Source organism: Schistocerca americana, chromosome 8 (assembly GCF_021461395.2).
Source record: "Schistocerca americana isolate TAMUIC-IGC-003095 chromosome 8, iqSchAmer2.1, whole genome shotgun sequence".
NCBI lineage: Eukaryota > Metazoa > Arthropoda > Insecta > Orthoptera > Acrididae > Schistocerca > Schistocerca americana.
The window spans coordinates 26,677,074-26,705,067 of NC_060126.1; the positions used below are offsets into that span (position 1 = coordinate 26,677,074).

Sequence of the window (27,994 nt, forward strand, 5' to 3'; positions counted from 1 at the left end):
AGATGGTCCAATTAGAGAAGCACGGAGAGGGGGTATGCTGCAGGAGATGGATAACACACGGGAAGTGGTCGCTCGAATATGTATCAGAAAGTGCATACCACTCAAACCGGCGTGCAAGTTGGGGAGTGCATATAGAGAGGTCTAAATGGGAATAGGTGTGAGATGTGTCCGAAAGAAAAGTAGGGGCGCCAGTATTGAGGCAGACAAGATCGAGCTGGTTGAAAAGGTCTGCTAACAGGGAGCCCCTCGGGCAGGATGCTGGAGAGCCCCAAAGGGGATGGTGGGCATTGAAGTCTCCAGTTAACAAAAATGGTGCAGGTAGCTGAGCAATAAGTTGCATCACGTCTGCCCTGGTAACGGCAGATGACGATGGAGTGTAAACGGTACAAAAGGAAAACATAAAAGTGGGGAGAGTAATGCGGATGGCAACTGCCTGCAGGCCGGTGTGCAACGTGATGGGATCGTAGTAAATATCGTCCCGGACCAGCAACATAACCCCTCCATGAGCTGGGATACCTACCACAGGGGGTAGGTCAAAACGCACAGAGGTGTAGTGTGCCAAGGCAATTTGATCGCATGGGCGTAGCTTCGTTTCCTGGAGGCCTACGACGAGCGGACGGTGCAAGCGGAGCAGCAACTTCAAGTCCTCTCGGTTGGAGCGAATGCTGCGAATATTCCAGTGAATAAGTGCCATCGTAAGAAAAGGAAGATGAGAGAAGTGGTCACCTCGAAGGCCGCTTAGGGCCTGGCTTCGAGCGAGCACTGCCGCCGCTATCAGTAGGCGGACAGTCATCGTCCATTGGGTCTATAGGGTCATCGGCCATCTCGGGAGGATGGCCGAGAGGGGGAGCTTCCTCCGCCAGTGAACGGCCAGATGTACGGCTACCAGCGGTGCGGCCAGGCGAAACGGATGACGGCCTGGGGCGGCAACCGCTGGGTGGCGCAGGAGAAGAAAAGCGCCGTGGCGGAGAAGGAGAACTGTGCTTCCTATGCGCCTTTTTGGAAGGACGTGTAGTGGAAGTACCGGTCGAAGGCTGGGAGGTCGAGGTACGGAGGAAGTCTGCACGGGATGGTTCCTTCTTGAAGGCCCGTGCATCTGACTTCGCTGTCTTCGTCTTAGCAGAAGCTGAGGAAGGTGCTCGTGTCTGTGGGGTGATGGGAGGAAGAGGAGACGTCGACCGCGCAATCTTAGCACTGGCCGAACGGACGACCGTGGTGCTGAAGGTCAGATCGCATGTCTGGGTTGCTACCTCCCGGGTAGTCCGAGGAGAGGCGAGGACAGTACTGTATTTCCCCGCTGGGAGCAGCGTGGGCTTCCTACTAGCCAATAGCTTGCGAGCAGCCGAGGTGGACACTTTCTCTTTGACCCGAATTTCTTGGATACAGCGTTCTTCCTTATAGACAGGACAGTCGCGGGAGGATGCGGCATGGTCACCCTGACAGTTCACACAACGAGGAGACGGAGGTGGACAGTCACCCTCATGGGCATCCCTGCCACAAGTGACACATTTAGCCGCATTGGAACAAGACTGTCGAGTGTGATTGAAACGCTGACACTGGTAGCAGCGCGTAGGTGTCGGGACATAGGGGCGAACAGAAATAACCTCGTAGCCCGCCTTGATGCGCGATGGCAGCTTAACACTATCGAAGGTCAAGAAAATTGTCCGGGTCGGTACAAGGTCATTGTTGACCTTTTTCATGACCCTATGGACAGCCGTCACGCCCTGCTCAGCGAGGAATGATTGAAGCTCCTCGTCAGTCAATCCGTCGAGGGAGCTAGTATAGACTACACCACGAGACGAATTCAAAGTTCGGTGGGCCTCCACCCGGACAGGGAACGTGTACAGGAGGGTGGCCCGAAGCAGTTTTTGTGCCTGAAAGGCACTCTCAGTTTCTAGTAATAAGGTGCCGTTACGCAACCTGGTACAAGATTTGACAGATCCGGCTATGGCATCTACGCCCTTCTGAATAACGAAAGGGTTGACAGAGGAAAAATCCTTTCCGTCCTCAGATCGAGAAACTACGAGGAACTGTGGGGCAGGCGGTAGTACTTTTGTCACTGTTGGCTGGTCACGTTTCCGTTTTTGGGTCGATGTCGAAAGAGATGGAGTAGAATCCATTGCGAAGGAATCCCCCATGATTGCCAGCGTCTCCGATGGCGCGCTCCTTCCTTGTGGGGACCCTCTCAGAGGGCACTCCCGCCTTAGGTGAATGTTTACACCTCAGGTCACACCTCCCGAGAAACAGACGGAGGGACCAATCGGCATGGTCAGAAGGTATCAGCTCAGGCAATCACCCCTCCCCGGGCCTGGCCTTTACCAGGGGGTACGCGCGTGCCTTACATGTCTACCCAGGGCGGGGACTTACGCGTTACCCCGTCACCGGCTACGCGTGCGAACGCGTGGGTCGGCCTTCAGGCACGCACAGGGAGGAAGGAAGAAGAGGAAAAAGAAGAGAGAGGGAGAGAGGACAGACTGTCTCAAACACCGAGGCGGAGACCAGAGAAGGCAAGGAGAAGAAGGCAAGGAGAAGAAGGCAAGGAGAAGAAGGCAAGGAGAAGAAGGCAAGGAGAAGAAGGCAAGGAGAAGAAGGCAAGGAGAAGAAGGCAAGGAGAAGAAGGCAAGGAGAAGAAGGCAAGGAGAAGAAGGCAAGGAGAAGAAGGCAAGGAGAAGAAGGCAAGGAGAAGAAGGCAAGGAGAAGAAGGCAAGGAGAAGAAGGCAAGGAGAAGAAGGCAAGGAGAAGAAGGCAAGGAGAAGAAGGCAAGGAGAAGAAGGCAAGGAGAAGAAGGCAAGGAGAAGAAGGCAAGGAGAAGAAGGCAAGGAGAAGAAGGCAAGGAGAAGAAGGCAAGTGAAAGAGTAAGTAAGACAGTGAGATGGAGAAGAACAAAGAAAGGAACCAACCAAAGGAAGGAAGAAACCAGAAGAAGTGAAAAACCAGAAAGACCACGATGAGAGGTCGTGGAACCGTCCGTCTCCGGACGCAGGCGCTAACTACCCCCGTGAGAGGGATGGACTCCTTTTAGTCGCCTCTTACGACAGGCAGGAATATCGCGGGCCTATTCTAACCCCCGAACCCGCAGGGGGCATCAAAAAGAGATATAAGCTATGTGTAACCCACCTTGTCGTAGCTGCCTCCCAAATCGCTGCAATTAGCTCATTCACCACACAGTCAACTGGTATGTAATCACAGACTACATCTGTCTTCATAGGCAGTCTCCTAACTACACCTTTCGCAGCTCCCATCATGAAACCGGTTGGTCCATTCTTGGATATAGTCCACCCAGGTACTGGCTCTTTCCATGCAGCAGTGACTGAAATTAAATATTACAACACACTGAGACACTAACTTCTTATAGAACCACAGCACAGTTTTAAGAAAAATCTTGAATACTGAAGCCACAAAATTCTTCCATGAAGTATACAGTTTGACAAGGCCAGAGGGTGTAAAAAATAAGTTAACTTTTAGATCTGATGCAGTAAACACTATCCTACAGTGAAACTTCCTGGCAGATTAAAACTGTGTGCCCAACCGAGACTCGAACTTGGGGCCTTTGCCTTTCGCGGGCAAGTGCTCTACCATCTGAGCTACCGAAGCACGACTCACGCCCGGTACTCACAGCTTTACTTCTGCCAGTATCTCTTCTCCTACCTTCCAAACTTTACAGAAGTTCTCCTGCGAACCTTGCAGAACTAGCACTCCTGAAATAAAGGATATAGCGGAGACATGGCTTAGCCACAACCTGGGGGATGTTTCCAGAATGAGATTTTCACTCTGCAGCGGAGGGTGCGCTGATATGAAACTTCCTGGCAGATTAAAACTGTGTGCCCGTTTGGAAGGTAGGAGAAGAAATAAGGCCTCCAGAGAAGATTGCCTACAAATAGCTTGTGTAAACCATCCTAGTATATTACTCAAGTGTGTGAGACTCATACTAGATATGACTGACATGGGATATTGAAGGCATACAAAGAAGGGCAGCACAACTGATAACCTAGCCTAGTGGGAGAGTATCACCAAGATGTGGGAAGAACTGAACTGGCAGACTCTTGAAGACAGACAGAAACTATCCCAAGAAAGTCTACAAACAAAGTTTCAAGAACTGGCTTTAAATGATGACTTTAGAAAAAGCCCCCAACCCCCTACATAACTCTTCTATAAGATTCACAAGAATAACATTTGAGTAATTACAGCACACACAAAGGCATTTAAACAATTATTTTTCCTAATAAAAGTAACTATCCTCGACACTCATTCAAATTATAAAAAATTATAACAATTAAAAAGTCAAGAATGATGAAGTGTTTTCAAAAGCCACATAGCTGTATGAAAAATAGCTTATTCGCAACTCCTGTTTAACATCAATATAGACCCACCTTCAGATTTATAATGGTTATATTTCCATAACATAGATAGATGATTACAGGGTCCCTGCTTTGGGGTAGTTATCCATGAGTCAAACCATGATCATCGGTCCTCATAATGAAGTTCAGTACACCAAAAGATGCTTGTCAAAATGAACAAAGCATGGCTGCTAAACAAGCCAGAACAGACAACATCCCTAAGGATATATTACTTGATCCAATATACACCAGCTGTGTAAAAACCAGTGAAGTAAAACTTAGAATTCCATGTAACATGCAACTTCCGCTGTATTGCTAACAGGCAAAAGTGGTGTTAAGCAGCCTGTGGAGGCTAACAGTACACTGGAGGGTGGACTGTGGCCTTGTACACTTTTACACTCATCTTTGTGTGTACTCAATTTTATTATGACGACCTACCATTGTGGTTTGACTCTGACATGGATAACTTTCCAAAAGCTGGGACTCTCTAATCTACATTATGGAAATATAGCATTATAAACCTAAAGATGTGTGTCTGCTGATGAGAAATTGGTACCTATCAATAAAGCAAAGCACCTTCATACAGCTATGCAGCTTTTGGAAACACTTCAGCATTCCTGACTTTTTAATTGTTATAATTTTTATGACAATATGAATGGTTACTGAGTGCTGAGTGTTGCTGTAGTTATTCATAATGTCTCTAAGTTGTGGTTGCCCACCCAGAAGGTTGTCTGCCTATTTGTCCTGCACTCCATACGTGAATGGAACAGTACAAAGCCCTAATACCTGGTACTGTAGGACATATGCCCTTGACAGAATGTAAACATAGATGCAGGTACATACAATAAATCTATTTCATGGTATAACGAAGATCATGTACAGTGTTTCTTTTTTTTAAATTATTCAATAAAAAAAATACTCTTATTCTTTGCAGAAATTACAAATTGCAAGTTCAGAAGCTTTATAGAGCAATACAGGATTCTAATTACAAAACAATAGCACCTTGTGAGAACAATGGTTACTTATTATTTTTATTGCAGCCTCCAGTCTGGAGATTGGTGCAATGCAGCTCTCCACTCTAGTCTATCCCATGCAAGCCCCATCATCACTGCATAACCACTGCAGCCCACGTCCAATCCACCTGCATCCAGTTCACATGCCTAAGTCTTGCTGTACAATTTCTCCATAATTTTTATGGCACCTTCCCCCTCCTCACTCTTTTTTCCTTCCATTACCAAATTAACTATTCCTTGATGGCTTAGGGTATTTCCATCAATCCATCCTCTATCTTTTTGGCATGATCTGCCATAAAGGTATTTCTAATCCCAGTAGAATCAATACATCCTCATTAGTTATAAGATACACCCTTCAAATGTTCAGCATTCTTCTGTAACACCACATCTCAAAACCTTTTACAATCTCCTCATCTGTACTGTTTATTATTCACATTTGACTTCCATATAAAAGCTACACTCAAAAGACTTCCTACTACTTACAATTGTAATAGATGTTAACAAATTTCTCTTTTTCAGATAGGCTTTTCTTGTCATTACCTAATCTACATTTTATATCCTCTTTACATCTGCCATTGTATTTTATTTTGCTGTACATCATTTGCTAATCTAATTCCCTCAGCAATTAATTTGACCACACTTGCTCATTCTTACAACAGTTGGGTCCTTCTTGTCCTGGGGTCACATGCCCTGCCTTCCCGATCTATGCTTCTTTCCTCCCCAAAGAAACAATTAGGTTCAAAAGTGTATGACAGTCTTAATATGTGACTATTGGTAGTGGAGTGCATGCAAAATAACATGGCCAATAGATGTGCAGTTGGCTGAGGAAGCAGGGGAGAGCAGTAGTGTTGGGGGTTGTGGGCAAGCTGTCAATACACTGTGGTGGAAATGCTGAGCGCTTGAAGGGAAGCACTGTTCTAAACTGAAATCTACACTCACATTTTTGTGAATAATAATTGGAACCCCTCCACACCTGCACTTCAGCGGTGAAAATCCAAAAAGATCTACTGTCACCTCTGCTTTGGTTGGTATCTAAAAATAATTCCACTGAAAACACAACAAAAAAGAGCAACTTATTTTTGCCGGACCTGTTAACCATTTGTCAATTTCAGACGCGCATATAGAGTGACAAATTTTGAGTAAAACCTATATTTCTCTTGTTGTCACACTAAAATTTGCCTCTTTTGCGATAACACAGTGGTGTTATACACAATGTCGCCTCACAAAGACATCGGGCATACACAATTGTGACAGAATCCTGAAACAGTGGTTTACTCAGTTTATTAAGTGGGGATCTGAGGACAAGCAAAGTCAGTCGCTTATGAAAAAGCACATCATCAGAACAAAAATAAATGAGTAATGTCTTTATCTATGTTGTTCCACAGTCCACAGCAATTCTCGTTCCATCACCTATTGACGTCCCTCGAAAATTATGTTATTTCATCAAAAAATCTGAAGTTAGTGGAATAACACGGTAGATAATTAAGTTTCACATATTAACTACATGCAGAATACTCTCCCCTTTGTGTGTCATCGTTTGCTAAAATCTTGTTTCGATACCTCAAACCAGTTGTGGGCTACAAGATATGTCACGGATATTTCATTCTGGCTTTACAGCTGGCACACACGATCACAAATGAGTGTACTACAGTACATAAAACCAATTTTCTCGAGATTGGTGACAGAGACCTCTACCCAAGTCTAAAGAAAAATTCAATACATCAGCTAAATTTCACACACAGTAACATACAATGTAATATGCATCTGACGCAAAGTTGCAGTGAGCCCTATTTCTCATTGCAAACTTTTTCGAACTTCACACAGTGTCTTACTTAAATGGAAATATCACAATAACTACAACCGTTAACAAAATGAAGAAGCTGACACACAAAGCTATAAGCAACACAAAATTGGCCAGGTGCAAGTAGGGTCCGTGCAGTGTGGGTACCATACAGACTTTACTGTGTATACAGACAGTTCATCCATTGTAGCAATCAAGAATCTCTACCGCTTTGGCTATTATTGCCACTGATACTGGCAAGATATCGGCCGCAGGGATTCCAAGATTTTTGAAAAGTTGTAATTTCAAGTCTGATGTTGGATTACACACGCCAAAAGAAATATTTTTTCCTATATGTAACTACAAACAGATAATTTTTGGATTTTTTTCCTTTACTTTTAGTGTGATACCTTGCTTCTTGCCGAATTTCATGATTATAGTTCAATGGAAAATACTCTACAGGTTCTGATAAACAAGTTTGAAGCTATCAAAATATATGACATAAATGGCCATCTCTTGATTACTTTGGCTTAGAAGCTAAAGTTTATTACATTGCCAAGGGACCGTAGACCTTAGTACATGACAAATTTCACCTTGATACGTCTATCCACTCCTGAGAAAAAGTGTTTGTAACAGACAGACAGATGGACAGACAACAAAGTGATCCTATAAAGGCTCCGTTTTTATCAATTGAGGTACGAAACCCTAAAACTGATTTATTTGTTACCAAATAGTATCTGTAAAATTGTTTGGCAAACTGCAGGACGCGTCCTTCGATTCTGTCAGACAGCACGGTACCAATTGGCCGAAAGCAGGCATAGAAAGAGAAAAGCATTAAGATCACCTTCGTAATAGTTACTCTACCTTGGGAATTCTGTGTGGCATAGGTTCAACAGGTGCATGGCTCGTTTTTGAAGATTCATGGTACCAAATGTCCCACAGGCCATGCATTTCCCATAAATCACAGGCTTGTGGTTTGAGGGTAAAGAACAGACACCTGATAGCATCTCATATGCGTTTCAGCCAGTTGAAATAAAGTGAATTTGCTGACCAAGACATAAATGTGAGTTCACGATCAAGCTCTTCAAACCAAACTACTGTAGCACGACTCTGCACTCATGACAGTCAGTCATCCTGCTGTAAGATACCATCGCCGAATAGGAAAATATTGAGCGTGAAGCAATGCAGGTGGTTCACAATCATGTTTACACAGTCCACAGCCATCACAGTGCCTTGTTAGATTACCACGACAGGTGAGATGGAAGTCTACATGTATGTCCCCCTTAGCATAATACTGTCCCCACTGACCTGTGTCCACAGTGCAATGCACATTTCGAGCAGCCATTCGCCTGTATGACAGTGTATTCGGCCGTGACCTCTGATGTGATTCACCTGACCAGGCAACAGTGTCTCCTCTGATCCATAGTCCTTTCTCAACAATCCTGTGTCCACTGCAATCTTAACTGATAATGATGGGAAGATGTTGAAACATACAGGGGCATCTTCTGTGGAGCCCCACATTTAACAATATGTGCTGAATGCTGTGTTCCTAAATAATTGTGTCAGCATTACTCTCTGTCCTCAGATCCACGACAGACTGATGCATACAGAGTAGGTAAGTATCCAACAAGCACATTCTGTGTTGAGGCACGAAGATACCACGCCTTGCTGCTTACTTGTGGTTCACCACTATTCAATCACTTTTCAGACACTCACGGCAGTAGCATGCAAACGACTACCCGGCTTCACTGTTTCTGTGGTGTTCAGTCCCAGGTGCTGGGCCACAACAATCTCCTCTTGTTAAAGATGCTTATATCAGTTGCTTTCCCCATTTGCTGCATGTATCATTGCTAGACTAATTCACCATTCATTTCCACACCTCTTATGCAGTTTCTTTAAAGAATCACATGCCAGCAATGCAATGAGGCAGTGGACTGTGGTCATAATATTTCACTCTTCAACACCAGTTCCATTTCTTTTAATTTTAATTCAGACGACTGGTTTTGATCCCCAAGCTCATTATCCAGTGGTACCTACATAGCACCGAAAAACAAAGTGCAATTTGTCTGCTATTAAAAGGTAGAAATATGTAACAAACTAAATAATACTGAAAAACAGCTTATCTACAAACATCATAAAAGAGTATAACAACATACATATTGAATAAACTCTTATAATTTAAGAAATTGATGAATGTAATATGAACTTACATGTCAGCCGTCATGACAACACTGAACAAGTTTTATGACACATGGACACACAGAAGACGGTGAGCAAGATAGAGAGATGATCTACAAACAGCAGGGAGGATTTTCCTTCTCTCTCTCTCTCGGGAACTAGGGTCACACGCGCCCACATCAGAAGTGTAGAACACGAAGACAAAGACAAAGACAGGAGTTAAAAACGACTACTAGTCAATCCCAATTGACAGAAGAGCAGACGGCTAAAAACAGGGACGTTGAGAAAGATCTATAAAATCTGTCATAGAGAAATGGAGGTCATAAATTAAAAATTAAATAGCCTCTGCCATATTGCTGCGACAGATATAAAGTAAAACACAGTCAACAGCCCAAGTGTTATTTGCTAAAACGGCAGATAACTCAGGAGACGGCAAACACAAACGAGAATGTTCAGTGTTTTCTTAGATCATCCTGTAAGGAAATGGCAGACCATCAAAGGTTGAGCACTATGAGTACAAAGTGGGGTGGGAGACCACTTAACAAATGGTGATAGCTAAAAAGACAGTACCCGATATACGACCTACCTCTAGCCTACCTTATGGCTAGAGGGCTGAGAGGAAATTGTACAAGCCACTGGGAGAGGCTTAATAAACCACAGCTTATTCCTATGAAGGGAGGACCAGTGCTGATGCCAAGGTGACACCACCTTCTAACAGACAGCAACACAGAGAGTGACAGAGGGTGTCAGAGGGAATGTAAGAACTGGTGCACTGAAGTATGAGGACTGCAGCCTTGGAAGCAGCATCAGTGGCCTTGTTTTCTGTCAGACTGACATGACCAAGAATGCACATAAACATCACAGTGGCTCCATCGAGAAAGAGCAAGTGATAGATTTTGGGGACCCATTGCACCAAGGGATGTACATTGTACAGCACTCAGAGGCTTTGAAGGGCACAGAGAAAATCTGAGCAGACGACGCAATTGAAAGGCCTGTCGACGGATGTACACTGCATGGCCTAATACAGGGCGAAGAGCTCTGCTGTAAATACTAAGCAGTGTTCCGAAAGCCGATAATGAAAAATTTCATTGCCAATGACAAAGGTACACCAGACACCATAGTCAGTCCGAGAGCCATCTGCGTATACAAAGGTACTACTGCAAAGTTCTGTGCGAAGACAGTGAAACTTAAGGCGATAGAGTGATACTGGACTAGGAAGCAAATGAAGGCCAAGATGAACATGTGCCGACGCATGAAGCTAGGATGGCGAAGGGTTTACACTGACCGGGAAAGCTGCAGGTAACCCAAAGTTAAGCTGTCTGAGCAAGAGCCGAAAGCAAACTCCACGAGCTAACAGAGAAGAGGGATGTGCCCCATACTGGCAATCAAAGGAGTCATCAAAGGAGGAAGCATAGGATGGGTAGCCACGCATGGCAGACAGACTGGGAAGAAATGCAATAGCTCAAAGCAGTCATGAGGATGCAATTTTGTTTCCTGCAGGCAGGGAACAAGTGACAGAGAGGTCACCATACGTAGTAATTGACCGAAAGTCATCAAGTAAAATAGAAGAATTTCAGGCATTCCCCAAAGTAATGTTATAGGACCTTTGCTGTTCCTTATCTAAATAAAAGATTTGGGAGACAATCTGAGCAGCCGTCTACGGTTGTTTGCAGATGACGCTGTCGTTTATCGACTAATAAAGTCGTCAAAAGATCGAAACAAACTGCAAAACGATTTAGAAAAAATATCTGAATTGTACGAAAAGTGGCAGTTGACCCTAAATAACGAAAAGTGTGAAGTCATCAACATGAGTGCTAAAAGGAACTCGTGAAACTTCAGTTACACGATAAATCAGTCTAATCTAAAAGCCATAAATTCAACTAAATACCTAGGTATTACAATTACGAACAACTTAAATTGGAAAGAATACATAGAAAATGTTGTGGGGAAGGCTAACGAAAGGCTGCGTTTTATTGGCAGGACACTTAGAAAATCTAATGGACCTACTAAGGAGACTGCCTACACTACACTTGTCCATCCTCTTTTAGAATACTGCTGTGCGGTGTGGGATCCTTACCAGGTAGGAGTGACGGAGTACATCGAAAAAGTTCAAAGAAAGGCAGCACATTTTGTATTATTGCGAAATATGGGAGAGAGTGTCACAGAAATGATACAGGATTTGGGCTGGACATCATTTAAAAGAGGCGTTTTTCATTGTGACGAAATCTTCTCATGAAATTTCAATCACCAACTTTCTCCTCCGAATCCAAAAATATTTCGTTGACACCAACCTACATAGGGCGGAACGATCGCCACGATAAGATAAGGGAAATCAGAGCTCATATGGAAAGATATAGGTGTTCGTTCTTTCCGCGCGCTATACAAGATTGGAATAATAGAGAATTGTGAAGGTGGTTCGATGATCCCTCTGCCAGGCACTTAACCAGACCAAGAGATGAAGAATGTAGGTTACAGTAGTTATTTGGAGACAGGCAGGCTTGCACAGTATAAAGTAGCATGAGGAGATGAGGAGCTACATCAAACCAGTCTTCTGACAGAAGGCAACAACAACAACAACAACAACAACATTTAGTTCAGAGAAATGCTCCACACTGTTACCATATTGATCCACAAGGGAGAGGGGGCAGATAGGGGGAAGAGGAGGCACTTGTCTCTCCTCCCTGGAACCCAGAGTTGTTATTCATTAGGAACCCAGGGTTGTTATTCATTACAGAATACTCATACACTTCTAGAATGGAGTGGGTAACCATCAATTCCCTATGATATAATGAGTTTTTTCATGTCACTTATAACATTTCGTCATCGTGACATGAAATGTCTAAACAAGCCACTCATTTACATTAAAAAACGCCTACTTTAGAGCCTTTCTGACTCCCACCCCCGAGGATATATTTATGCAGACGTCCGTGCCAGTTACATATATTATTTTTCTGAAGATACAATGAAAACAACAAAATGGTAGACAGCACACTTTACCAGTTAATATGACTCATTTACTAACAACACAGGGAAAAAATTGTAGAAATATTTCATGACTTCCTTAAAACAGCGACACAGACAGGTAATAAAGACAATACCAGTGTCAGAGAAGTCACATACTGCCACTACAGGCACGAATCGAGCTTTCTTAGTATTTCATTCCAGGTACCTCTGTATAAGAATTGAGGAACTTCTAACAGAACTTGATGGCTTGTAAATTACAAAGAAATTTCAGACCAATTTTTTTTTTAATTGTTGTTGTGACCCTACAGTGTGAGCACACATAATCAAACAGCACACAATACATGTGCCTCCACGGGTGGCACAGAGATGTCGCCTCGTCATCTAGACAGATGGTGCAGCAAGTGTTGTGCCATGTGCCCTCTGTCTCCCTTGTGTTTGCTGCTTATTGTATATTCACCTACAAGACCGTATGTCAATGTATTATACAGTTATGAGACTTTGTACTGTTCTACACTTCATTCAATGTCATTGTTGGTCTCTTCATGTGGAAGCAGAATAAAACTTTGTTGGTGTTACTTCTGATGCTGTGTCTGTACAACATTACAATATTCTTTTTTTTAGTCTCAGGTCACAAGAATAGTATGAGGAGAATATTATGAAAAGGAAATGCTGCTGAGGCAGCCAGAGACAGTGGTCGTGTGTGTGTGTGTGTGTGTGTGTGTGTGTCTAAAGATGTTCATAATCTTTTTGCTGTGCCTGTCTACAACTCAACATCTGCGCTATATGATGGGTAGCAATCCATCCTTTTCATAATATTACTGTCATTCCATCCTGGATTTTCCATTGTCTAAATATTATGACAACTGACTTACACGTTTTAGGAAATAATCATAAGGAACAAGGAGAAACTGCGATAGTAAAATGCTAGAAACTACATTGCAAATCAAACTAGCATTGCATACAATTACACATGTTTGAATTCACTAAATAGCTGCTTGTAAACTGAACACACCAAAAGAAAGAGTTACTAAATATTGAACTCAAGTGTATATAGTTGTGTATAGCTGTTAGTTTGATTTGTAATTTAGTTTCTTAGTATTTTACTACCTCATTTTTCATTTCTTCTAAATAACTTGACGACCCAGCCTAAGCACAACTCTAGCCACAATGTTGTGCTTAAAAAGGTCACACCTGGGTATATCATTGGCTGTGATTTTTTCCACACAAGGTGCCTATCACTCAAATTGAACTGATTTTGTATGAGAACAACATATGGATGTCTCGCTACCTGCCACTTGACTGGTGCTACCTTCTATTTTCAGTTTCTATAAAATTATTTTGAAAGAAACTAACAAACTTAGGAACTGCTGTAATGACTGACTGAGCCAAAGTGTGCTCACATTGTCACAATTTTCATGTGTTTACCTGTTAGGTTTTGTAGTTAGCTGGAATTTCTGCTACAAATACGTCATCTGGGGAGTTAAGAAGAAATTTTGGCAGCTCAAAAGGAATAATTTAATTATTCTTGATTGAAGGGAGAATAATCTGAAAGGGAATAGTCTGCAGAAGATTCATATTCAAGTAAGCTGCAGTCTGCTGTATTTTTTCACCGTTTAAATTGTTTCTACAAATACTGCTATTGCAATGACAATTTACTTCCATTTTATTTGTCTGAATCTTGTCTTTTTCACAGACGAATCTCATGACAAAGCAACATTCAACATGGGTTTCCACAGTTTGTGTGAAGAAGATGATACGTTTTACTGTCTAAGCACGTAGGAAAGAAACAAATAGGTTTTGCCCTGATTGCAACACACTTCTCTGCATGCCAGAATACTTCAGACTTTTCCATACAAAGGCAGCTACGTGGAATTGCTCAATAACTAACATCACACTTGCCCTCCCTCTCAGATAGTTATACCACTATTTTAAAATTTGTAACCTATCAGAGAACTTCTATAAATAAGAAAAACAAATCTTGAAGCCTGGTCTTTTTTAGAAGTATTACTTTTTCTGATATACGAAACAAACTTGGTAGTAAAATTTTACCCACTGATCAGGCACATCGTTTTTCGTACCACGAGCGGGCGCACAGCACACTTTGTACACATTTAAAGAATAACTATGTGTATGTCACCAAGCTAAACATGCATGATCAAAATCAGAATTTAATCATAGCCTGATTCAAAAACTGTGTAATAAACTTCCATTACATGAGCTAAAGCACTGTTTAATTAAAAACCAATAAACTAAACATTCACTATATCACTCTGTTGCCACATACAAGTGTTACCCCACAGTAATGAGCCACTTTAAGCACTAAACAGCGCAGCTGCATCAAATTCCAGCCAACGAATTATTTTATCCCCATCTCAGACAACTGCCTCATTACGAGACTATGCTGGTAGCTTGTAATGTGGGTCATTTTCTTGCACAGATAGTAATTTTTTTCTCATGTAGTTCACAGTTTTATATTACATCTGCTTGTTTGGGCATATGACAACACAGCTTATTACTCTGTTGGCAGAGGCAATGAAGATGGAATAGGTATGGGTCCACGATTGTAAAACGACAATGGAATGGTACACGACAAATTTGTGGGCGGCATACTTTATACACAGACACCTGCTTGAGCGTTACATAATGCCATTAACAGCTGGCTTCCTAGACCTGCTATTCTACTAAGTGGGTCGACTTCAAAATGTTAAACAGAACATCTGATGATGATTTGGTAATAGTATATCACCTGAGTCTGAGAAATACAATCTGAGGGGTAGTGATACAGTTTTAATTATTACTTAAAAAATGAATAAATAAATAAAAAATAAAGTTATATAATTAATTTTTTTGATGCTGTTTGCAGGTTTATGTCTGCAGCCTTGGTTCACTTTGAAATTTCCAAGCCAAAGTACCAGAGCACACCACCAGATACAGGAAAATAAAACGGCATGGCTGAGCTCCACTTTATTAATGGGATGTGTCACTTTGGTTTTCCTGGTCTAGTGGTGTGCCACAGTACTATGGCTCACGGGTTTCAAAGTGAACCAAGGCTGCATACATATCTGTAAACAATTTAAAAAACAATTTTTTATGTGATAATTAAAACTTGATCACTACCCATCAAAAAAGAATCTAGTTAAACGACTGTGTCTGTACTCCTGCTGTGCAATAAGCCTAGGCTGTGTAAATTCCAGATCATCTAATAGTAATACACATAGTACTACACAGAAAACAACCAATAAATTTTACACAAAAATTATGTCATATTTTGCATTCAGTATTTCACATACAGACACAAAAGAAAGAGAGGCTCTTGTGGCACAAACTTTTGATTTGTCGGCTATCAATAGTGACACAAATTGAGAATTAATTCATTTGAATAACGTCTACCTCAGTTACCTCAACACAGATAAGTTAGAGCATCAATTGCAGTCAAAAGCTGTAACAGAGGCAAGGATGGACCTCATGATAAAAGAATCATTGTCGTTAGAAGAAGTCCTAAGCCAGGAAACAGGATTCATTGAACTTGACATCAGTAAGTGGTGACGCACAATACAGTCCAATGAAATATTTATTATGAAGTATAGACGAGCAGAGGTGTAAGTTATAGACAGATATGTTTGTCTTTTTAGTTGTACTGAATTGTACACAATAAAATTAACTGCTTGGCACTAGAACAGAGGACGGAATCATCTGGCCAACACAGAGTGTAACTTCTATACATGCTTTTGTTTTTACACCATTAATGTATTCAAAAATTTGTCATTAATGTAGTAAAGGAATGGCACATTCAGAGAAGAAATGATGTAAAGTCTGTACTCACTCATACTGGGACGCACTATGGCAACGGGGAAATACTGAACTGCTTTTGATACTTCATGTTCTGCTAAATTCTTTGTCAGTGCATATGCATTAGGAAGTTCCCCTAGTAACCTGTTAACAAGAAATAGCTCTGTATTCTGCAAAATTTTAATACACCAATAGTTTCATAGTTTTTTGAGCTTTTCTTATAATAAGTTCCTTCAGAATAAAATGTCAGAGATACATTACTTACTTTGGAGTCATAGCATCTACTGCTTCATCATTAAGAGTAGTTGCAATATTTATTACTTTTTCAACATCGGCTGGAGGATCATACAGAATTTCTTCCACTTTCTTTTTATCACTGTTCACATACGCACTAGAAACATGAACCATAGCCTGAAACAAATTATATTTATGAATTTATAGAACTTCAGGAAAAAAATTCAACAAAATTATTATAATTATAGAATGAAACACATTTCTAATCAATGCTTAGTACCACACCAAAATTTTGTTTATTTCACTCCACTGCATCAACATCAGTACTATTTTTGTTCCTAGAACAAAATTTGAAGTCTTTTGCCTAATCTTGTGGACTACACAGACAAGCATATTTATGTTGGCACTGCAATGAACTGTCATCTGCTCTACACTAGGTTTAAGTACAATATGCACATGGCTCTCCAGAAGCTATAGTCATGAACACTGATATTTTCAGATGATGTGTCTCTACTGAAGTGTTTTCAAGCTGTTTAATTTTAGTGACATATCAGTAAACAGTCCTGCTTTTACATCTGCTTACTATTTATGTCTACGATGTGCCAGCTACTAACCAGTAAGCACATGACATGGTATTAAAATATCAGGGTAAAGATTTCAAGGATTACGAGAGTACACTCCACTGATCTCAACATACTGAATGAGTACTTTTGCAAGGGGAGACTCCCACCAAAGTCGAGCAAAACAGAGGTCACAGCATCACACTTCCATAATAAAGAGGCACACAGGAAGTTATACATGCTATTTGATGGGTTAAAATTTCCCATAACTACTTCCCTAAATATCGGGATTTCACCCTCAATCTGACACTGTCATTTAAGTGGCAGTGTGTGAAACTGTCAAAGAAGCTTGGCTCAAGAATAAATCCACCCCACCCAAAATAGCTGGATGTAACTATGCAATGATACAATTTCACTTTCGTGCTCAGATTCTCGATATTGTGGCACTGCATGGCAAACCAGCAAAAATATAAGGAAGGCAGGAGTACGGCTAAACGAGGACATAAGGAGGGTGGCTGGCACTGTCATATCTACTTTCACCCAGTGGTTGTCTGTTCTATACAATATTGCTACACCTCATCTCAAAAGGAAGGCTGCCAAGGTGTAAATTCTCAAGACAGAGTCCCATAAGAATTCTGGTGTAATCAGCACTTTTTAAATTCCACCAGCTTTACACGAAGTCCGGCAAGCCAAACTGGGTCAATCTTTGGGTCACTAATTTTTCTATGTTACTGAAAAATTGACAGAACACTGGAATAAATACCCACTCCAGAATGTCCACCTAATTCATAACCCAACAGTGATGGCAACCTTCCCCATTGTGGATAGTCAAAACTCAACTACATCTCAAGGGACAAGGGAGATGTGGCCACATCTTGATATATGGTTATTGCGAAAATGCTGTGTGTGACTGTGGTGTGCAGGAATAAACAATATGACACTGTAGGGAACTGTCTGATCCACGTTTCTAATGAAGGTTTAAAAGATCTGTATGAATATGAGGTCAGGTGCTTTACTCTCATAGATTTAAAAATTAACCTGTAAATGTGTTGAAAAAAAAAAGAAGCGTTGAATTGTCGACGGGCACACACAAAAGAAAGTAAAAAAAGAAAGAGAAATTTACTAGCTTTCTTTCTTGCTTTCATGTGTGGCTATTGATAACAATCCTTCTGTTTCTCAGTAAGTGGTCTCCTTTAATCCCAAAGTAATTAGATTCTACAAGAACTTTTCCAATGATATTTGTAAATATATATGAAATAGCAATATATATGAAATATCAAAGTTACTTGTTAAATTTTACAAAATAAATGACAACTAAATATTAGCAATATTAATTAGTTATACAAGAAACAACTGAATAAATTAGCATTATATTAATGGTTATAATCTGAGGATCGTACTCACAATATGACAATAGGTCGATGGCATGCTCACTCCTTACACTCTCTGGTGTGGTAGTGTTATGCTAACAGGAAAACACCACTCTCATTACTGTCAGAATCTCATTTAAAATTGTCTCCTTCAATACTGCTCAGTGCTCTGTCCCAGTTGCATAATTAAATTTTCTACGCATTCTTTCCCAGTGTCTTCATTTTTGGCTGACACACTGTTGACACGTTCAGTACTGTTCAAAATTTTTGTCTACATCTTGCTTGTCAATTGATTGACAGCGACGACCAGAGGATTTTCAACTTCAGAGATCGTGAATTTTTTACTGTCTGCAGCAACATAATGTTTTATTTGCACCCATATCCCTTCAATGGCACCGACATGGCAATGGTATGAAGAAAGCGTAACACTTTCATGCCCGTATTTTTTAGAAATCTCATCAATTACATATGTTGAAAATTGTGGTTCCTTTTGTACAACAATTTCAAGTAATTCTGCCTCCTTCAATCTTCTCTGAAATCCACTTTTTGTCATTTGAGCCACTGAATAATTCTTCTTGTTTCATTTCCACAGTTGGTGTCCTATCATGAACAATGGAATGATATGGGGCATTGTCCACGACTATCACTGATGGACTTGTCAGATATGTCATAAGCAATGTTTCAAATCAGTTTTGAAAAACCACACTGTTCACCTCTTTGTAGTGATCACCTGTCTTTCTTGTATGAAACATTAATAAGCAGTTAACAGAAACCGTCCAAAGTATCTGCATGTATTGCAAAAATTCGCCCTCCTTTTCCAATAGGCACTGCCATGACCCCCTCAGGTGATCCATCACTCAAGCCTCTACATAATGAATGACGCATTAACCCACATTTCATCTAGCCACAGTATATTTTCGAATCTCACACTCATGATTCTGCATAGAAATGCGACTACACCCGTCCTTTCCATCAATATTTTGCATCTGTTAAACACTGAATAGCTGAAGGCTATGCCTTTCAGCACTATATGTAAAGAAAATTTGCTTGCTTCAAAAATATTATCTTTCTGAAGAGACACGAGTAATTTAGATAGAGTGGGATGTTACCTTCTATTATTATAATAGCTATATATATGATGACAAATAAGTGTCTTTTTGGAAACCCTCTACAGCTATCACATGCTTCTTAGTGTGTGCAGCCTTGTTGTGCCACTCTCACCACAGCCTATACTGTACTGTTCTTTCCCTATTGTTACAACAGTGTTCTTGTTTATTTTCAATGCTGCTGCACTCCTCTTAACAACCTGAGCAACAGGAAATAAGGGATCACCTTTTTCCTTTTCTTTTTGAAAGTAGTCCCTCACAGAACACACAAATTCGTAGGGCTCGGCTGGGTAGGACACTTTTCTTTCTTTCACTTCACAATTTGGCTGGCACTACTCGTTGCACTGGATATTGTTTAAAAGGAAACATGAGCAAATAAACACTAACAACAACAAAAGTAAAATAAACTACAAATTGCACTATTAACACAAATGACAGCACCAGTTTCATGCAAGACACTCAACGGTATGTTCTGAAGCACGCATCAGATTTGCAGAGAGGCAACGTGGCTCCTGCTGCCTGCTCGAGTACAGTCCAATGTTGGCTGGCTACCTGCGTTCACTAGGCACTGGAACAATGCTACTGAACTGTCAGTACCAATAATGCATCTCCCGGACAATATGCTCCACAAAGGTTAAATGAAGAATTAAACACAGACATGGTACTTAGTACGAAACATATTTTATTGACAAGTCACTAACCACAGCGAGATCTGTCCTATTAAGATGTCAACTCAATATTTTCCTCCCAGAGAAAGTCAGCAAATTACTCGCTCACCTCGAGCTTGCTCATCTCTCGGCACAGTTCAATGACGCGCCTAGTGCCGAGCAGGTTCGTGGCCACCGTCGGCTTGAGAGGCGACTCGAAGTCTAAGGTCGCGGCCGAGTGGAACACCAGCTGCACCTCCCGCGCCAGCATCTGCCTGTCCTCTGGCAGCAGACCCAGGCCTTCCTCCGAGACGTCTCCAGCCACAGCCTTCAACCGCGCAAAAGGTTTCTCGGGGCACTCCTTCACAAGGCATTCAAATCCCTGCAGAAAAACAATCATCAGATGCAGAACCGGTTGAGTCTGTGACACGACAGAAACTGCAGACAGCCTCAACTTCTGGCAGAACTGCTGACTGAGTTGCTGTCTAAATGAATTGGGCCCAATCACTGTGGTGACTACAGTGTTAGCCCACTATATAGACTACATTATGATCAAATACAGCATAAGCAGAATGAGTCAATTTTGCTCACAAAACTTGAGGCACTGGTCATGGTCGTTTGCCAAGTGTATCGATTTACAGTGTACTCAACCTCTGGTAAATCATTCTAAGTTACACAACAACTCATTCTATGTTCAGTTCTAGTTACAGACTTCTGTCAGTCACTCAAATCTCACAACCTGTATCAGAAGGTATTTGAAGACTTCCAACCATTAAGGATTGCATGTCCGATCTCTACATCCCCCGAAGGATTTCAGAAATCTGTTGTCAATGCACAATGTAATAGTAATTTTACACACTCTGACACAAAATGTATGTACTTTTCGAAAATATCTCACTGCTGGCCACGCAGAAAAAATGTTCTCTTGTCACAGGTTCAAACTCTGGCAACAGTGGGACACTCACATGAGTAGTAATAACAACACAGTTACTGTATGGAACGTAAAAACACAGGACTGTTCCTTTACAGGAGATGTTTAAAATGTACATTTCCATGATCATGAAAGGCTTTACAATGACACACCACAGACAGACCTACAGGTTTCAAGAATCATAACATACTGCTCTGCATTCCATGATAACACAGCAGTTAATCCACAATTTTTGTTCCAGTTAGCAAGTGCACTCCAGTGGAGACCCGTATCAGCTGTGGTGCATCAGTATTTTTACTGTGATATATGCAGTCACAAAAATAATTACTGAGTAGACTCTGCCTGCTTGTCCAGTGTCCAGAATGAAGTTACACACAGTTATGGTAAGATGGTCAACAAGTCCCCATCTAACAAATCAAGAAATTGGGAATACCTACAAATTAAAAAAAAAAATTACACACATAGCTTGTTGCCCACTCCTCCCACAAATTATGTGAATATCTGGATTGAGAAACAGAAAAGTTTTGTTAGCTTCATGACAACCAGATATGTTTATTTTATTTTATTTTTTTTCGATTTTGGCCGTCTAGGGACCGTGTTAAACAACTATTTTTCAATGTACATTTCTCCTATTGCGCTCCTCCTCTTTTCTCTTCTGCCAATATGTCTTCATCCTCTCTCTGTGCTGCTCCCTTCAGTCTTCTGTCCACACTGCTCCTCCAGTTCTTCTCTTCTTCACTTCAAATCCTTCAAAATGTTGAATTTTATCTCTCATTAAGTCTCTGTTGGTTATATAATCTTCTCCTATACCCATCTCCTCTAAGTCTGCTTTGACTTCTTTGAACCAGGTAATTTGAGTTCTGGGGTTTTTGTCAAAAAACATGAATATTTTCTTTGTCAGCCTTTCATCATTCATTCTTTTCAAATGGGCGTAAAAGCTTACTCTTCTCTTCCTCACAGTATCTCCCACTTTCTCAATTTTGTCATACACTTCTCTATTACTTCTAAGCTTCCAAGTCCCATTCTCAAACCTCGGCCCAAGTACTCTTCTAACGATTTTTCGCTCCTTTTTTGCTATAGCTTCCATTTCCTTGTTAGTGTTCATTGCTAAACATTCAGATACATACAGACACTCTGGCTTAATCACAGTGTTGTAGTGCCTTATTTTTGTGTTAATTGATACTGACTTCTTGTTGTACACATTCTTTGTTAGCTGGAATGCCATTTCCATTTTTCTTGTTCTTGTTTTATTTCCTTCTTTATCTGAAGCATTGGGCTGGATGATTTCCCCTAAATATTTGAAATTAGAAACATTCTTTATCTGGCCATACTTCGTAATCATATTGTTCGGTGCCTCTTTTACATTGGTTAGGTACTCTGTCTTTTCAAAGGAGATTTTCAGTCCTGCTTTTTCTGCTGTTTCATTCAGAATATTGATCTGTTTGACTGCTTCTTCCAAACTTCCTGCCAGAATCGCTAAGTCATCAGCAAAAGCGAGGCAATCTACTTCTAATCCATCCTTTATTCTTCCTAATCTGATTTTTTGTATTCCTTCTTCAGTCGTTTTCTTCCTCCACTCCCCAATAACTTTTTCTAACACACAGTTGAATAGGGTAGGTGACAACCCATCTCCTTGTCTTAATCCTGTTCTGATTTTGAATGGTCTGGATACCTCATCACGGAACTTTACTTTTGCATAGGTATCCGTAAGTGTTTCTTTGACGATTGCGACTGTTTTCTTGTCTGCTCCAAACTCACTAAGGATGTTAACCAAGGTTGTTCTGTCAACGGAGTCGTACGCCTTCTTGAAGTCAACAAACGTGATAAAGATGTCTTTTCCTCTTAATCGTCTATATTTAATAATTAACTTCAAGTTTAAAATTTGCTCCACACAAGATCTTCCCTTCCTAAAGCCTGCTTGGTATTCACCAATTTCTTGATCAAGTTGTTTCTCCAATCTGTTTTGTAGGGCCTTAGATAGAATTTTATACGTTACCGGAAGTAAAGATATCCCTCTGTAGTTATTTGCATCGGTTTTATCCCCTTTCTTGAAGATGGGGTGGATTAATGCAGTTTTCCATTCTTCCGGTATACGTTCCGTTCTCCAAATCTCATTGATTATTCCCAGTAGTTTTTCTTGAGTTGTATTATCCACACATTTCCACATTTCTGCAATTATCATGTCTTCCCCTGGTGCTTTATTGTTCTTAAGGTTTTTAATGATTTCTCTGATTTCTATGACGCATGGGGGTTCAGAATTATTGTTTACTGTGTTTGGGGTGTTGGCTGCTAATTTTTCAATAGGTTCCTGACAGTTGAGGAGTTGTTCAAAATATTTTGCTAATATTTCACAATTTTCTTCATTATTCATTGCCAGTTTTCCACTCGTATCTTTAAAACACAGATTTGGTGCTACATATTTTTGTAGCTTGTCTGAATGTGCTGTAAAAGGATCTGTTATTGTTTCTCTTAAAATCTTTATCCATTTGTGTAAGTTGGTTCTTTTCAAATAGTCTTTTTACTGATCTAATGAGTTTTGCCATAGAAGATCTTTGCTGTTTGAACTCGAGGTAGTCCTTATCACTTTTGGTTGAGTGCCATTTCTTCCATGCCTTCATCCTTTGTTCTATTGCTTCCTCACATGTCTCATCCCACCATTCGTGTTTCTTTCTCTTTTTCATTTTTGCGACTTCTTGAGCAGATCTTATCATTCCTTCTTTTATATCTTCCCATTTATCCGAACATATAACTATGCTTTGACAGAATTCTTCTCTTTTCTCTTTCAAAATGTTTGCGTCAATCTTTTGAGTTTTCCTGTTTTGTATTTGTTTCTTTCTTTGTGGTATGAAATTTAATTTGATTGTCGAAAAGTAGTGGTCAGTTACAATGTTTGCCCCTTTCCCAACTCTCACATTCATTATTTCTTTTTGATTACAGTGTGTGATGGCTATGTGATCTATCTGGAACTCTCCAATACTTGTGTTTGGTGGTTTCCATGTTTTCTGTTTCTTAGGAGGTTTTTTGAAATTTGTAGACATTAATTTTAAGTTATGACCCCTGCATAGTTCTATTAATCTTTCTCCATTTCTGTTTGTCCTTTTGTGAGCCGGGTAGTTTCCTACTGTTTTTTTGCATTTTTTTTCTTGGCCTATTTGTGCACTGAAGTCCCCAAACAGTATTTTCACATTTGATGTTGGGATTTTAGAAAGTTCGTGGTCTAGAGATTCCCAATATGTATCTACTTTCTGAGGGTTTTTCTTATTGTCATTGTTGATGGGTGCGTGGCAATTAATAAGTGAATAGGTTTTATTTAGAGCGCGGAATGTGAGAAAAGACAAGCGTTCATTAGGTGACTGGTAGTCGGTTATTGAGTTTACCCAGTTAGATTTCACGATGAAGCCTGTTCCAAGGTGGGGAAGGCCTCTTCCACATGGGTTCCAGCCTTTCTTTCCTTTAAATATCCTGTATCCTTCATAATCCATTAAATCATCATCTGTAAATCTGGTTTCCTGCAGTGCACATATTTGGATTTTATATACCTACAAGACTTTGGTAGGGAAATTGACATCATGCATAGTTGTTTGAAATTCAGGGGGAGATGGCTTTTTATGTTTATTATGAAATGGTACACAGTAAAACTGAGGCAGCAGCAGCTTTTTTTCAATGTAACAGCTTTCTTAGTAATTCACTCGACTTAATTTAGACAACATTAGTGTGAACACCATCCCTGCTTCTTGATGGGCTCTACGGAAAATGTTGAAGGAATAAATGAATTACTGCATTATTCTTTTTCAAATTTTTGTTTCCGTTGCCTTACATGAAATGGTGTCTTACTGTTGCCATAAACCAAGTGTAGAACTAAAGAAGCAAGAGGACATTCAAAAATTTTGTCATTAGTTAGTACTGTAAACTTATTGACACTAGTTTATATGACATTTTATGTACAACACATTTTATTCTACACACATCTGCACTAGTCTGTGGGTATTCTTATGAAACAAGAGTCACACAGATGACTGAGGTGACAAGCAGAATTAACTGCTCCACAAAGGTCCACTGGAGAGCAGTCCCTGCTGGAAAAATTCTGAGAAAGAGGCCTTGATCAACCTGTCAAAATCTGTTAGTAGACTTCAGAGTCAGCCTATCCTGTATGGATACTGAATCTTCTGAATGGGAGCTGCAAATTATCTCGTCAGAAATCTTGCCACACACTACAGCTTACCTTTTGAGGAATCAATATAATCCAATTAATATAGGACTGCATTTAATTTCTTACATCAATTAGCTTCTATGTTGCGAAAAATTTTTCTTTTCTCCACACTTTCTTATGTGGCAGCCAGACACTTTAAATGTACGTCTCAACTGTGGATACCCAAAAGTAACTTATGTTTCATGACACTATTTTGACACTCTGGGACAACTGCACAACATAATACTAAAGCAGTTTGTGGTCAGGACCCATTTCAATAAAATCCTGAGTGTGTGAAAACGTCATATGTAATACAATTGCCAACAATGGTAGTTTTACTACATATGAGAGTCATCTAACCATATGGACTTTATTTAAATGATACACAGGGTGAGTCAAGAGGAAAGGTACAGGCTTTGAGGGGTGATAGTATCAGTGATCCTGAACAAAAAAGTTCATATGAACTTATTGTCAATGGTTTCTGACATAGAACATGTGTAATAATACTTTGTTAGGCCAACTTATTTTCTGTGTTATTCAAACATTGTTATTGTTCACAATGTACAATGGTAGTGTAGAGGAAGCTTAGACGAACAGTTTGATAAGGACACTTGTATTCTATCAGGCCATGAAACTACTTCAAATTGGGCTACAAAGAGCACCTAGCTGCAGCACATGTGCATAGCACTAGATTGTCAGTATCCTCATGCTGTCTTTGGGCAAACTCAAGTCCTTGAGAAACATGAACAGGTCCCGTTTTTGTAGGAAACTGAATGTAGTTTAATTTTGCACAGCAACATGTTTTCACTGGAGGGTGAGGATTTTGAGTAATTCAAGAAATTGTACAAAAGTGATACTACATGTGCTCTATCTCGGAAACCATTCACAATAAGGCACATGTTAATATGAATTTTTTGTTCAGAATCACTGATACTATCACCCTTCAAGACCTGTACATTTCCTCCTGACTCACCCTGTATATTCTTCCAGTAACAGTGTATCTGACACTTCAACAACTGAAAGCCAAACAAAGAAAAAAATTTCAGTGTTACAAGATTTTGCAGATTAATTTCACTGAGAAGCAGAAACATTATAAAGAACCATTTCACAAGATATTTATGTCCTCAGCACAAGCTGCAGTAAATAAGTTAAGGGTCATTCAATGCCAAACTGAGCCTGAGGCTTATTTTTTCAAAAAAAATCCAAATTTAACAATGTTATAGTTTTTCGAATCTACAAAAGTTCAATTTTACTGTCCCAAAAAAATTATAAAAATTACGTAATCAGCTGAGGAAATATAGTTAAACAAAGTTGGCGATTCTACAGATGAGGATGGAAAACAAAAGGTTTGCTTTTTGTGTTGGCAGCTGTTTAAATTTGGGTTGCAGCAATTGTTGATGTTTTAACTGTTAAATTTCAAGAGTGGAATCTTATCTTTCTGACAAACTTCAGTTTTTAAAGAAATGTAAGTTATTAAGTATGCAGCTAATTCACAAAAGTTGCCATGTATTTAGTGTCCCACCCGTGACAAAAAAAAAACATGAAAAAGTTTACCTTCTAACTCAGCAATAATAGTAATTCTATATATTTTAGGTTAGAAGTAAGAAAAACAAATCAAAACATCCAATGAACCATAACGCACCTTCTAAGTTGTAAATGACCATTTATAAATGTTAAAAGAAATTGTGTCCCACCCGTGACAGTTTTTTGGATGTTACTCAAATCTAAACCATTTAACACTTCTTGTTATTGTTAAGTTAAACTGAAACTGAAGAAAGATACCAGCAAGTACAACATTCATAAAGAAAAAGAGAGCGGGATAAAAGAAGAAGGAAAAATATGAAGATGAAGGTATCCTCCAGTGAAAAATCTTTATTGGAAAATCAAAAGAAGGAAGCTGAAAGAAAAAGGAAGTACAGACAAACTAAAATCCGTATTAATTGAAGATCAGTCTGAGACCTGTATTTCCCAGTTAGGATCATATAAATGTCCTCAGTCCCTTGGCAAAGCTGTTTCTTGGGTAAAGAAGGTGCTTCCTTCAAGCCACTCGAAAAAAAAAATCAGCAGTAATGAAAAAGCTTGTAAGTGAAAGCTTATCTAAAAAGGTAGTAAAGCAGATTTTCCCAGTAGTGAAGAAAACGTCTCGTGAACTTACAGGTGATAATCTGCTCAAAATACAAACATTTTTCACAAATGATGAAATCAGCAGGCATACACCTGGTATAAAGGATGTAAACTCTATTGCAGACCATGAAACTGGGAAAAGAGCTTGCAGAAACGTCACATGAATATGACAGTTAAGGAAGCATTTTTTCTTTTTAAGCAAGACAATCCAGATATTGATACCAAGATTTCAAAATTCTACGAGATGCGGCCTAAAAATGTTGTTCTAACGTCTCACTCAAATGCCTCACAATGTATGCGTGTGCAGATATGCTAACTTCAACTTCATCATTGAAGCCATTCACAAAAATAGCTAGTTTCCCTGCTACTCACACTCACCTTATGAATCTTGTTTGCTGTGATGTAGAATGTGAAATATGCATGACAAGTCAATGCAAGAAATGCATCATGAATTTGCACACATTAATAGATGGAAAGTTTTATTTGTGTGACAATATCTTGGAGAAAATGAACCGAACATGAGTGTCACCCTAAACAGACTACTACCAGTGGAACACTTTGTGAAGCTCTCTTTGAACTTCAGTCTCAAATAAAAACATTCAAGGACTACCTCTTTGTCAAAAGGATGCAATCTGCAGCTTCAAGACTGTGAAAGCATCAGTTAGTGATGATGAAGTGATATTGCAAATAGATTTTGCAGAAAACTATGTAGCACTGGCACAAGGTGAGATACAAAGTGCCCACTGGAGTCATACACAGATTGCAGTGGTCA

The 27,994-nt window shown here is 40.1% G+C and overlaps 1 protein-coding gene across 3 annotated transcripts in view; it reads right to left on the reverse strand.

The window, feature by feature from the left end:
- LOC124545255 (putative fatty acyl-CoA reductase CG8306) overlaps positions 1–27,994 on the reverse strand; it is a 168,714-nt gene that overhangs the window by 42,167 nt on the left and 98,553 nt on the right. For all 3 annotated transcript variants that reach the window (XM_047124133.1, XM_047124131.1, XM_047124132.1), the window contains exons 3-6: positions 20,109–20,360; positions 16,327–16,472; positions 16,096–16,205; positions 3,118–3,310 (exon numbers count right to left, since the gene is read on the reverse strand). In XM_047124133.1, coding sequence (XP_046980089.1) covers positions 3,118–3,310; positions 16,096–16,205; positions 16,327–16,472; positions 20,109–20,360 — 701 coding nt within the window. The remainder of the gene's footprint in view (positions 1–3,117; positions 3,311–16,095; positions 16,206–16,326; positions 16,473–20,108; positions 20,361–27,994) is intronic.